This window comes from Babylonia areolata, chromosome 9, assembly GCF_041734735.1.
Source record: "Babylonia areolata isolate BAREFJ2019XMU chromosome 9, ASM4173473v1, whole genome shotgun sequence".
Lineage (NCBI taxonomy): Eukaryota > Metazoa > Mollusca > Gastropoda > Neogastropoda > Buccinidae > Babylonia > Babylonia areolata.
Genome location: NC_134884.1, coordinates 6,262,927 through 6,276,378, shown reverse-complemented (window position 1 = coordinate 6,276,378; position 13,452 = coordinate 6,262,927). Strand labels below are relative to the sequence as shown.

General features: G+C 43.4%; 1 protein-coding gene across 1 annotated transcript in view; it reads right to left on the bottom strand.

Moving 5' to 3' along the window:
* The window catches only part of LOC143285935 (uncharacterized), a 74,046-nt gene that overhangs the window by 11,245 nt on the left and 49,349 nt on the right, over positions 1–13,452 (bottom strand). Inside the window, exons 22-25 of the mRNA XM_076593388.1 lie at positions 13,104–13,329; positions 11,757–12,094; positions 10,020–10,385; positions 201–529 (exon numbers count right to left, since the gene is read on the bottom strand). Of these exons, the coding sequence (XP_076449503.1) occupies positions 201–529; positions 10,020–10,385; positions 11,757–12,094; positions 13,104–13,329 (1,259 nt within the window). The remainder of the gene's footprint in view (positions 1–200; positions 530–10,019; positions 10,386–11,756; positions 12,095–13,103; positions 13,330–13,452) is intronic.

The window sequence follows — 13,452 nt, the reverse complement described above, 5'->3', positions numbered from 1 at the left end:
TAAGAGCCCACTCGTGCACATACGAGTGAACGTGGGAGTTGCAGCCCACGAACACAGAAAAAGAGGAAGCAGAAGAAGAAGAAGAAGAAGAAGAAGAAGAAGAAGAAGAAGAATACAATACAATGCGACACACTATATACACCACACCACAACACACAACACAACACAGAACAACCCTCCCCCCCAAACCTCCCAACTACCTGACTTCCCGGTCCCCGTCCAGGAACTGCACCAGCATCTCCAGCACAAACTCCTTGTCGCAGATGCCCATGGCCTGCAGGCCCTTGACGCCCGCCAGGATGAACGTCTTCTGCTCGGGCTCCGCGCAGGAGGGCGTGTGGGTGTGGTGGTTCAGGGCCGTCAGCAGCATCTTCTGGGCAGCCTGGCAGGTGGCCTCGGAGAGCACCTCCTGGGTGTGGACCAGGGTGATGGCCTCGGCCACGCAGGTCTTGTGGGGGAAGGAGGCGAAGCGCAGCAGCTTCATGATCATGTTGACGAAGTGGTCGCCCGTCCACGGCTTGGGCATCGTCTGTGTGGGAGGGTAGGGGAGGTGGGGGGTGAGAGAGAAATGACTTAGAACTCGAATTGAGAATGAAAGAGGAAGAAAGCGTGTAAGTGAGAGAGAGAGACACAGAGAGAGAGAGAGAGGGAGGGATGGGGGGGAGAGAGAAAGGGAGAGAGAGAGAGAGGGGGGGTGATGGGGGGAGAAAGGGAGAGAGAGAGAGAGAGAGAGAGAGAGAGAGAGAGAGAGAGAGAGAGAGAGAGAGAGAGAGAGAGAGAGAGAGAGAGAGAGAGATGACTTAGAACTCGAACTGAGAATGAAAGAGGAAGAGAGCGTGTGTGTGAGAGAGAAAGAGAGCTCAGAGAGAGAGAGAGAGAGAGAGAGAGAGAGAGAGAGAGACAGACAGACAGACAGACAGCAGCTTCATGATCATGTTGACGAAGAGGTCGCCCGTCCACGGCTTGGGCATCGTCTGTGGGAGGGAGGAATGAGAAACAAGAGAGAGAGACAGAGAGAGGGAGAGAGAATTTAGAGCTCGGGTTGAGAAAGAGAGAGGAAGAGAGTGGCTGAGCAGTAGAGAGAGAAATTGAGAGAGGGAGACAGAGAGAGCAGGAGAGAGGGACAGTGAGAGAGAGGGAGAGAGAGAGAGAGCAGGAGAGAGAGGAAGTTTGAGAGGGAGGGAGAGAGAGGGAGGGGGGGGACACAGAGAGAAAGAGAGAGAGAGAGATTGAGAGGGAGAGAGAGGGGGGAACACACACACACACACACAGAGACGCTTGGTGATTTGTCGCTCTGACACTTTAATGTCACTGGCCATGAGGTCCTTATGACATGGGTGAATGCGTCAACATACTTTCATTGTGTAACAAACCGTTATGATAAACAAATGAACATGCTTAAAAGCAAATCATGAAACAAAACAAAGTTCCTCCTTTGAAGAAAAATGGTAGTAACCAACAGGCTACCCAACGCAGAATAACTCCGTTCATTCATCTACCAATGCACCATGCAACATAATAATAATAATAATAATAATAATAATAATGGATACTTATATAGCACACTATCCAGAAATCTGCTCTAGGTGCTTTACAAAAACGCTTTTGTCAACATATTCCAACACTGGCTGCACAAGAAAATTTGTTAAACCTATCTGACCTTGCAGTAGAGAGAGAGACAGACAGACAGACAGACAGCCACAGAGACAGAGACAGAGACAGGAGCATGACTCTGTTTACCTACTGGTTCAAAGCCGATACAAGAAAACAAAAAAAAAACAACAACCCCAACAACATGTATTCATGACAAAAGACAAAAAAAAAAAAAGTTACAAACAGGAACAGACGACATTTGTTTTCCCAAAACATCAACTAAAGAAAATATATTTTGAAAAAAAAAAAAAAAAAAGAAGAAGAAAAATGTTCAACCCTTGTGAAGAAGTATACCACATTGTTCAAGTTTTAAAACAATTGTCTGGACTTCTACCTACGAAAAGCACATCACCACACGATAAAAGTTTCAACACAGCACATTCGCATCTGCCGACATTTGTGACATTTCCAATCCAACTTTTATGTGCCGTGAATGGAAAGTGGTGACATGTCTTCATGCATGAAAAATGGCAAAGTTGTCCTCACTTAGCAGATAAGGAGAGAAAATGCTGAAGACATAATTATGATAACCAACTACTTTAAAAAAATGATTGTTCATGAGCCTGAGATCATATGAAACTCTTTTATCATATTTATAGAAATAGGAAAACAAAAATAATTTAATCTTGATAAATATACTCTGTCTAGAATAGGATCAAACAAGACAACACTCACTTGTACGTGCACAGACACATGCACATTTGCACACATTCTCTCTCTCTCTCTTTCAGACACAGACACACACACGCGCACACACATACATATTGATTAGTAATCATCATGATATCCGTACATATCCACAGCAAACAGAAAAGCATGCAATGCCCCAAACTGTTTCAGCGTCCGCATAACTACAAAAATCAAAACACATACATATTCATTAGTCTCAAGTTATGACGTAAATTGATACATGGATACGTAGTCACCACAAACAGAAATTTCGAAAGCATCACTCAAAAATGGATACTTGTTCCAGCATCTGCATAACTAGGAATTAAGTCACAAAAACAACCACCGCATCAGTGGTGGCAGCTTCTTTGCAGAGCTATCCTCCAACAAAGTTTGTTGTTAACTGTCCACACTTTGCGCAATCTTGAAACCATGCAGTGTACTACAAAGCAGACACTCTTTGGCGCTGTTGTTGCTGCTGCCGTCAAAATGGAAATTTGTTACCCGCTGAGTGAGTGTGTGTGTGTGTGTGTGTGTGTGTGTGTGTGTGTGTGTGTGTGTGTGTGCGTGCGTGCGTGCGTGCGTGCGTGCGTGCGTGTGTGTGTGTGTGTGTGTTATATCTTAGTGTACATATTTATTTTCTTAACTTTCTTTTAACTCATTCAGCTTAACCAGTCTTGAGTCCAGATCTGTAGCGATGTAGCTGTGTGTGTGTGTGTGTGTGTGTGTGTGTGTGTGTGTGTGTGTGTGTGTGTGTGTGTGTGTGCGTGCGTGCGTGCGTGTGTGATAAAGTGAATGTATAGGACCTTGATTCAAATCAATGGCAAGCAATAGTGTTTTATAATTATCATCAGATTAGTAGTAGAAGTAGTAGTAGTAGTGGTAGTAGCAGTAGTAGTAGTAACAGAGATATCATCATCACAAACCTGAAAAAAAAGTTAAATATAGTCAAAACCTGTCTAATAACTGTACTCAGACACACACACACACAAACAAACAACCAACAACAAAATGAATGAATTTCTGTACATCACTAGGAACTGAACTCAAGCCCCCAATTTTCAGACACCAAGAAACATAATCCAATCTAAATTAAACCATTCTGAAAAGAAAACAAACTGCAAATAAAAGAAAGAAAGAAAGAAAGAAGAAGAGGAAGAAAAAAACTGATAGCCAGACAGAAAGAGAAGGTGGGTGGGGTGGGGGGAAAGTAACAATAACAAGAGAGGCAAGGCCTTCAAGACTCACTTGTGATACACTTTAAAAAAAAATCCAAGCTTTTTATATATTGAGTATAATTTCAAAATGTAATGTTTAAGATGAGAAAGATCAGTTTAAAGCAAATTAAGTCCCCTAGCATTAATTACAGAGTAATTTCCCTTTTTTACTATCTGCACCAAAACGTTTGCAAAATAAATAAAACTTCCATGCTTAGCAAAAGAAGTTCCTGTTTGAACAAAAAATGATAATAATGACTGCTCTTGTTGTTGGGTCAGAATATCAGATCAAAGTGCCAAGTTTAGAGAATACAAAAAATATAAATATAACAGTAAATGCAGTTTGCATATTATTATAATTAGGCTTCATTTTTTATTTTTTTGTGCCCATCCCAGAGGTGCAATATTGTTTTAAACAAGATGACTGGAAAGAACTGAATGTTTTCCTATTTTTATGCCTAATTTGGTGTCAACTGACAATTTATTTGCAGAGAAAATGTCAATGTTAAAGTTTACAACGAACACACAGACACACACACACACACAGAGACAACCGAACACCGGGTTAAAACATAGACTCACTTTGTTTACACAAGTGAGTCAAAAATAGTTTTCAAGACCTGTCGTGGTTCATGCATGCTGGGTATTTTCGTGTCTCCATAACCCATCGAACACTGACATAGGTTACAGGATCTTTAACGTGTGTATTTGATCTTCTGTGTGCGTATACACATGAAGGAGGTTCAGGCACTGGCAGGTCTGCACATATGTTGACCTGGGAGATCGGAAAAATCTCCACCCTTTACCCACCAGGCGCCGTCACTGTGATTCGAACCCGGGACCCTCAGATTGAACAGTCCAACGCTTAAACCACTCGGCTATTGCGCCCGTCAAACCTATCTGAATTAATGCGGACACAAAAGAAAACCCCAAAATTTCACCCGTAATCACTCTTTCCCTTCATGCAACCCCTACGTTTTCCCAATACACACAAAAAGCTTCTCTAATTCACACACACACACACACACACACGCACAAATACATGCACACATACAGTATTTTCCCATTTTAGTATCCTAAATTTGGGGATCTATTTCAACAGCAATTTTTATGCACAGATGAAGTGATATAAACTTTCGCAGATGTAGTAACCCATTTTCAGTGGTTTTCAGGGCTTAATTTTGATACAGATTTATACTCTACACAAATGTGTGATCAACTTGCCAGGTCCAAAAATGTGTTTGCGATGACACGTCCATTCAGTTTGTGTCAACCAGAGAGCTGCGCTTCTCTGCTTTTGCCATTCAGAACCTTGCAAACGTTGATCATGGTGGCTTGAGTCAACAAGTGTTGGCTTGTGTTCCTGATACGGATCAAGCCTTTTGCGTCGTTTTAAGCGTAACTCTTAATCAGAATGTTGGATCACACACAAAATATCATTTCTCACATTGCCTGCATAGCGAAAACACATGAACATTGTTGTTTAAATCGGTCCCAGAATTTAGGATGCTAAAATAGGAAATTATCCAAACAAACAAGCAAAAGAAAAAAAAAATCTTGAATCCAAATCCATAAAAAAAAGCTTTCTAACTGATATACACAGGTTCTACAGCTCACACATACTAAAACAGCAACAACAACAACAACCAACAACACGTCATGCTAGCGGACTGGCATGCCACCAACACCGTGGGAATTACATACCATTTCTGAATCGCCGCCTCCCTTTTGCAGTGGGGGGGAAGGGAAAATATATACATCCATCTTTTTAATGACCATATGTATTAAATGAAAAGAGCATGATATATGTTCAGGCCTCTTGTTGTTGCTTAAGTTTTTTTGTTTTTTTTTTTTTTGTTCTTCTTTCAAGACTGTATATTACTGAATACTGAATTTCACCGTGTTTCTTAAATCTAAACTTTTAAACCATATATAAATATATACTCATCTTGTAAGCTTACAGATGGACCAACAGCAAAGTGAGAGCTGTATAACCTATTGGTTTCTCCACTGCAAGGGGAATTAATTTACAGATTAGTCTTTCGTGAAGGATGATGACTCTCAAAATAAGAGGCAAGATTGCACAGGGGCTTAGTGCTGCCGCCTCGGGGGGCTAGTTGGACTTGGGGAAACATCCCAATGCTGACTGTCCTAAAACCCTCTTGGCTGACAGAGTGGGGACATAACTTGGGCAAGACACTCTCCACTATAATCTAATTATAGCCCAGACAGCATGGACGGCAGTTGCCTCCCCTGATGTTCTGATGTAGGGCACAAATGTCATACATACTATACATTTTGTTGACTAGCTTAATCCAGCAACGAATATAATGTACATTCAGCATGTTTCAGTTTTCATAATGCAGAAGGTACGTACACACGACGTGTTGAAAACAATCAGGGCTGTTTCCCTGCTCTATCCTTACACATCCTAACTTAACTGCACTTCCCTCGATAAAATAAAATTCAGCTTAATTATTCTGTGACCACCTCAATCCCCCTTCCTATACACAGGCCTCCAGTCTTGCTATTCTCTTAATCACCTGTTGTATTCCACCACTGGCTTCAGTGTTCACGCTCTTCATCCTGTTTTTTATTATTTTATTTTATTTTATTTTTTTATACTCTTCATCCTGTTCATGTCACAAATTTAACGCATCAGATTTTTTTTCCTGACATCACACATACGTGGCAAAGCTGGGACTTTTTTTTTCCATTTATTTTTTTTCATACTTTAGTGGTGTTGATTAGTGCTGTATTTCTCTTCGTCAACCTGTCCTCGAGGCATGACAAACGCGTTGGGTTATGCTGCTGGTCAGGCATCTGCTTCGCAGATGTGGTGTAGCGTCTATGGATTTGTCCGAAGGCTGTCACAGCCTACTTGAGTAACTGAACCGAACTGAACTGTCACTGGGGATTTCTCTGTGTGAAATCTGGGCTGCTCTCCCTAAGGAGAGTGTGTCCCTACACTACAGTGCCCCCCCCCCCCCACACCCCCCCCCTTTTTTTTCTCCCCTAAGTGCAGTTTTATTTGTTTTTCTTATTGAAGTGGATTTTTCTACAGAATTTTGCCAGGAACAACTCTTTTGTTGCCGTGGGTTCTTTTACATGCACTGAGTGCATGCTGCACGCGGGACCTCGGTTTATCGTCTCATCCGAATGACCAGCATCCAGACCACCACTCAAGGTCTAGTGGAAGGGGAGAAAATATCGGCGGCTGAGCCGTGATTCGAACCAGCATGCTCACATTCTCTCACTTCCTAAGCGGACGCGTTACCTCCAGGCCATCACTCCACATGTACATCTTTCTTTTCTGTCTGCAGGTGTACTTGTGTGGATTTTTCTACTAAATTTTGCCAAGAGCAACCCTTTTGTTGCTGTCGATTCTTTTATGTGTGATAAGACCATGCTGCATGATATGGGACTTGAATTTATTGTTTCATCTGAATGACTCATTCCTGTATTTGAGTGACTGATCTTGTGAGTAATAATCTGAGCAGTTTGGGTCACCAGTCATTCAGCTGACGGTGTATCTTTGGCCACCATTAAAAACTACAACACAGTTTCAGTTTGTTGCTGTAGCAATGACAGAACGATGGAGCAACCCAAATACGTGATGGGAAACCGCTGGATACCATTGTGATTATCAACCCAACATATTCTACCATTGGATACCATTGTAATTATCAACCCTACATATTCTACCATTGGATACCATTGTAATTATCAGCCTAACATTCCCTAATTTCAATGATTGATGTCAGTCATTATATCCTTCATCTGTAAGTTAGCCTCCTTGAGACACAGCGTTAACATTTTCAACATCATCAGTTTGAACGCACACGTATGTCAAACAGCAATCAGGACGGCGTATTCTACTTCAATGATCTGTGCTTATCACTCGTTATATCCTTCACCGGAAAGTAAGTCTTGTGAATTGAACCAAATGTTACCATTTTCAACATCATCAGTTTTGATTTATACATACGTCAAGACCACACTCAGGATGGCGCAACCAGTGTCAAACGATATACGCTGAACAAGCAGTAAGATCTAGGTTCCAGTCACACGAAAGATCGAGCAAATTCACTTACCCAGTTCTCCGACTTCATGTATTCACACAAAACAAACCACAACATTATAACAACAAGACAGAAGTGGCTGCAACACAGCTCATGATGATGATGATGATAATGATGATGATGATGATGTAGATGATGACAATGTTGATGATGATAATAATGATGATAACAATGATGATTGATATCAATTTTCTCATTAAACAGCGTGCATAAACTTTGGGTGAAAATATTATCATAAATATGCAACAAAGATTTGCAACAAAAAACAAAAAAACAAAACCCCGGACAATGTTGAAGAAGGAAAAGAAAGGTAAGGGTAAGAATGATATGAGATAACAGAAATGATAAAAAAAATTAATGACATTATTATTGCACATCTCTACAACACTACAGAGTCAAAGAGGCAGCCGCTCTTGTGCTGTTCATACAGTTTGCATGACACCACGAAGAGAAAAAAAAATGTGACCCTTCACAACAAAATGAGACTCGCGTCACCTTCACCAGAAATTCCACACCAATCGCTTCATGCCACATTTCCTGTTCCCTGTTTCCTGGAGGAAGGTGGCAGAATGGTTAAGACGCTTATCTGCGAACACAGTGTCCAGGGGGGTCTGGGTTTGAATCTTGTTCTCGCCCTTTCTCCCAAGTTTGACTGGAAAATCAAACTGAGCGAGTAGTCATTCGAACAAGACAATATTGGAGTGATGGCTTAGAGGTAACGCGTCCGCCTAGGAAAGCGAGAGAATCTGAGCGCGCTGGTTCGAATCACGGCTCAGCCGCCGATATTTTCTCCCCCTCCACTAGACCTTGAGTGGTGGTCTGGACGCTAGTCATTCGGATGAGACGATAAACCGAGGTCCTGTGTGCAGCATGCACTTAGTGCATGTAAACGAACCCACAGCAACAAAAGGGTTGTTCCTGGCAAAATTCTGTTAAAAAAAATCCACTTGGATAGGAAAAACAAATAAAACTGCACGCAGGAAAAAAAGAAAAAAAAAAAAGGGTGGCGCTTCAATTTGAAGGCTGCATCATAGGCATTATGTCCCGTTTTCGGCATGATGAGGGTGTACGTTTGAGCAGAGTAGAACTGAATGCTGATCTGAAGGCTTTAATGTGTGGAGATTTGATTTATAAAACGTTAACAGTTAGCACGCTATCATGAAGCTCATCCAAAAATTCATGGACAGAAATCATGATTTTGGTGAGTTGAAGGGCAGCTAAGAACAGACAAGAACGTGACACTCCAGGGATCATTAAAATCTGCAAATAAGCCGCACCATTGTGTAAGCCACAGAGGTCAAAGCTGGGGTAAAAAGTCGCGGCTTAAAGACCGAAACTTTATGGTATTAAACATAACCAAAAAAAAAAAAAAAAAAAAAAAAAAATCTATCTTTTCAAGAAAGTGAGCACAGAATCAGATTCCAACAAAAACTTCAAACCTCTGATTATTCTACATTCCCTGCGCCTGTTTCTCTAATGTGTAAACGCACCATATGACTCATTTTTATGTGGGCGGTCACAAGTCAGGCTAAAAATAAAGGGTCATGCATGAAGAAAGAAGAACAAAAGAAGAATAAACAAAAAAGAAAATGGATAAAACAAAATGACAAAGAAGAAGGAGAAATGAAAATGATATATAATATCATTCACTACCATCTAAGTGTATAGGATACACCAGAATACAATGAAATACAGTACAGTACAATAGAGCGCACTGTAATACATGGCAGCATACTTCATTACAGAGTAATGAAATAAAGATTTTTTTTTTTTTATAAAAAGGAAAAAAAAAATCATACGTGCATACATACATTCATACATACATACATACATAAGTGACCATCAAACAATAAGGCATTACACCACAACACGACACAACACACTCAAACTCAATAATAACACACTGTAACGCATCGCAACACACTACACTATCGTGCAGTTCAACGTAAAGTAGAACAGAGGGAAGCACACAGGTGGAGAGAGAGACACAGAGAGAGAGAGAGGGAGAGAGAGAGAGAGGGAGAGTGAGAGAGAGAGAGGGAGAAAGAGAGAGAGAGAGGGAGAGAGAGAGGGAGAGAGAGTGAGAATGAGAGAGAGAGAGTGAGAGAGACAGAGAGAGAGACAGAGACAGAGACAGAGAAACAGACAGAGAGACACAGAGAGAGAGAGAGTAGAAGTGATTGGGAGTAGGGGTTGGGTTGGGAGGTCAAACAGACTTAAAAAGATTATGGAAAAAAAAGAAGAAAAAAAAAAAAGCTTAAAGAAAAAAACAACAGCAATAATCAAACACACACACACAAACACACACACACACACACTACTCCCACAACACACACAACCACTACCCCCCCCCCAACCCGCTCCCCCCCAAGCCCCCCCCCCCTCCCTGAACACTCACTGTCTCGTTGCAGTTGGGGAAGTACTTCTCGAACCACTCGGTGCCCACGAACTGCGTGATGAAGTCCGGCAAGGGAGTGGGGGGCGGGGGCGGGGTGGGGGACTTGGGGGGCGGCGGGGTGGGCAGCTTCTGGCGCGGGCGGCTGACCAGCTTCTTGATGGGCTTGAGCGGCTGCTGGATGACCGGAAGCGCCGGCTTCGGCTTCTCCTCCGCTGGCTTCTCCTCGGTGCCTTCCGCTGCTGCCGACGGCTCTTTCTCTTCCTCTGGCTGCGAGAAGAAGAAGGGAGGAAAAAAAAAGTGTATTTTTTTTGTATTGTGTGTTGTGTGATGGCCTGGAGGTAGCGCGTCCGCCTCGGAAGCGAGAGAATCTGAGCGTGCTGGTTCGAATCACGGCTCAGCAACCGATATTTTCTCCCCCTCCACTGGACCTTGATTAGTGGTCTGGACGCAAGTCATTCGAATGAGACAATAAACTGAGGTCCCGTGTGCAGCATGCACTTAGTGCACATATAAGAACCCACGGCAACAAAAGGGTTGTTCCTGGCAAAATTCTGTAGAAAAAATCCACTTCAAAAGGAAAGACAAATAAAACTGCAAGCAGGAAAAAAATTTTTTTAATGGGTGGCGCTGTTGTGTAGCGACACGCTCTCACTGGGGAGAGCAGCCCGAATTTCACACAGAGAAATCTGTTGTGACAAAAATTGTATTGTGTTGTGTTGTGTTGTGTTGCGTTGTATTGTATTGTATTGTATCGTGTTATGTGTTATACTGTATTGTATCACGTCGTGTCATATCAAATCTTATTGTGTTGTGTTGTGATGTATTGTATTGTATTGTATGATGTCGTATCATGCTGTGTTGTATTGTGTTGTATTGTATTGTGTTGCAGTTGTAGTACTGTGTTGTACTGTATTGTATTATATTGTGTTGTCTTGCAGTTGTAGTATTGTGCTGTATTGTATTGTGTTGTGTTGTGTTGTGTTGTGTTGTATTGTGTTGTCTTGCAGTTGTAGTATTGTGCTGTATTGTATTGAACTGTGTTGTGTTGTGTTGTGTTGTGTTGTGTTGTATTGTGTTGTCTTGCAGTTGTAGTATAGTATTGTAGTGTTGCTTTGTAGTGTAGAGCATATGGGTCAGCTCCTTGAAACTGACACTACATTGTATTGCATTGCACTGCAATGAATTATATTGTATTCGATTGCGTTGCGTTGCATTGTATTGTACTGTATTGCATTGCATTATATTGTATTGTATTGCATTGCATTGCTTTGCTTTGCTTTGCTTTGCGTTGCATTGTATTGTATCGTATTGTGCTGTGCTGTGCTGCATTGACGTTGCATAGCATTGCACAGCATTACATTATTTTATGCACGAACACATACACATGGAGTGATGGCCTAGAGGTAACGTGTCCGCCTAGGAATCGAGAGAATCTGAGCGCGCTGGTTCGAATCACGGCTCAGCCGCCGATATTTGCGCATGTGAAAGAACCCACGGCAACAAAAGGGTTGTTCCTGGCAAAATTCTGTACAAAAATCCACTTCGATAGGAAAAACAAATGAAAGTGAACGCAGGAAAAAAAAATACAAAAAAAATGGGTGGCGCTGTAGTGTAGCTACGCGCTCTCCCTGGGGAGAGCAGCCCGAATTTCACACAGAGAAATCTGTTGTGATAAAATGAAATACAAGTACAAAACAAATACACACAAGGCCTGACAAGGTTATGCTGCTGTCAGGCATATCTGCCAAGCGAAAGTGGTGTCAGCGACGCCTCCTTGAGAAACTGAAACCGGAACTGGAACTGTGCTTTACCGACCAGCCACAAAGCGCTCACCTTGGGTGACGGGGGCTTGTCCATGATGTCCTTGAACTTGTTCATCAGGCTGGACTTCTCCTGGGACTTGGACGGCCCGCCCCAGAAGGCATCGTCGTCGTCGTCGTCGTCGTCGTCCTCCTCCTCCTTGATCGCCTTCTTCTTCTTCTTACGCTGAGGCCGGGAAGCAGTGGAGGGGAGGGTCTGGGGACTGGTGGCGGGTGCCGGAGGGGTGGCGGATTTCGCGCCCATCTTGCCGACGCCTGGAGGTTGACTGAGTGAGGTGAGTACTTTCTAGGGTTTGATGGCGGTGTACCACCACCACCACACCAAGCATCTCCTTTTAAAGGATTATCTTGGTGATCTTGTGTGCGAATTTTTTGTGTGTGTGATCTTGAGAGTTGAGTGGTTACCGCCTGATTGATGTAGCTAATTTATATGGCGGCCTCTGTAATCTCTCTCCCCCCCCACCCCCCCACCCCCCGCCCTTCTCTCTCTGCACACCCACACCCGCACACAGTAACAACAGATCATCCAGAACCCTCACCACACACACACACAGAGACACACAGACACACACACAGACACTCACACAGACACGCACAAACACACACACACACACACACAAACACACACGCCACCCACACACACACACACACACACTACCCACACACACACACAAACACACACACCATCCTCCCTAAGACACACATGTATATAATCGTCTCCAACTGGAGAAAGGAAGAAAAAAAAAAGTCGTAATTTGGAACAAACAAGGCACTGATCAAACTACACTCACTGTGCATACTCAGTCCACAACCCCTACCCAATCCCCCTCCACCCACCCACCTCTTCTTCTTCTGCGTTCGTGGGCTGCAACTCCCACGTTCACTCGTATATACACGAGTGGGCTTTTACGTGTATGACCGTTTTTACCCCGCCATGTAGGCAGCCATACTCCGCTTTCGGGGGTGTGCATGCTGGGTATGTACTTGTTTCCATAACCCACCGAACGCTGACATGGATTACAGGATCTTTAACGTGCGTATTTGATCTTTTGTTAGCATGTACACACGAAGGGGGTTCAGGCACTAGCAGGTCTACACACATGTTGACCTGGGAGATCGGAAAAATCTCCACCCTTTACCCACCAGGCGCCGTTACCGAGATTCGAACCTGGGACCCTCAGATTGAAAGTCCAAGGCTTTAACCACCCGGCTATTGCGGCCGCCCCCCCCCCCCCACCAATCAAAAAAAAAAAAAAAATCTCACCAGGTGTGGACGGTGCCGCCGCAGCCTCGGACTCGCTGGCGCTGCCTGAAGATTTCTCTTTCTCGGAGACGCTGGTGGCCTCCCTTGAGGCGGCCGCTGACTGAGCCTCCAGCGACTTCTCCTCCTCCTCATCCAGGTCCAGCTCCAGGGTCCTCTTGGACAGGTCGAAGGACTCCTCCCGATCCGCAAACGTCACCGACCGCCGGGGGCCGAGGGACTCCCGCGACTGGGGAAAGCGATGTATTTTTGCATTTGTATTTTCTTTCTTTTTTTATTTTATTTATCAGAACAGATTTTCTGTGGGAAATTCAGGCTGCTCTCTCCCCAGGGAGAGCATGTCGCTACACTA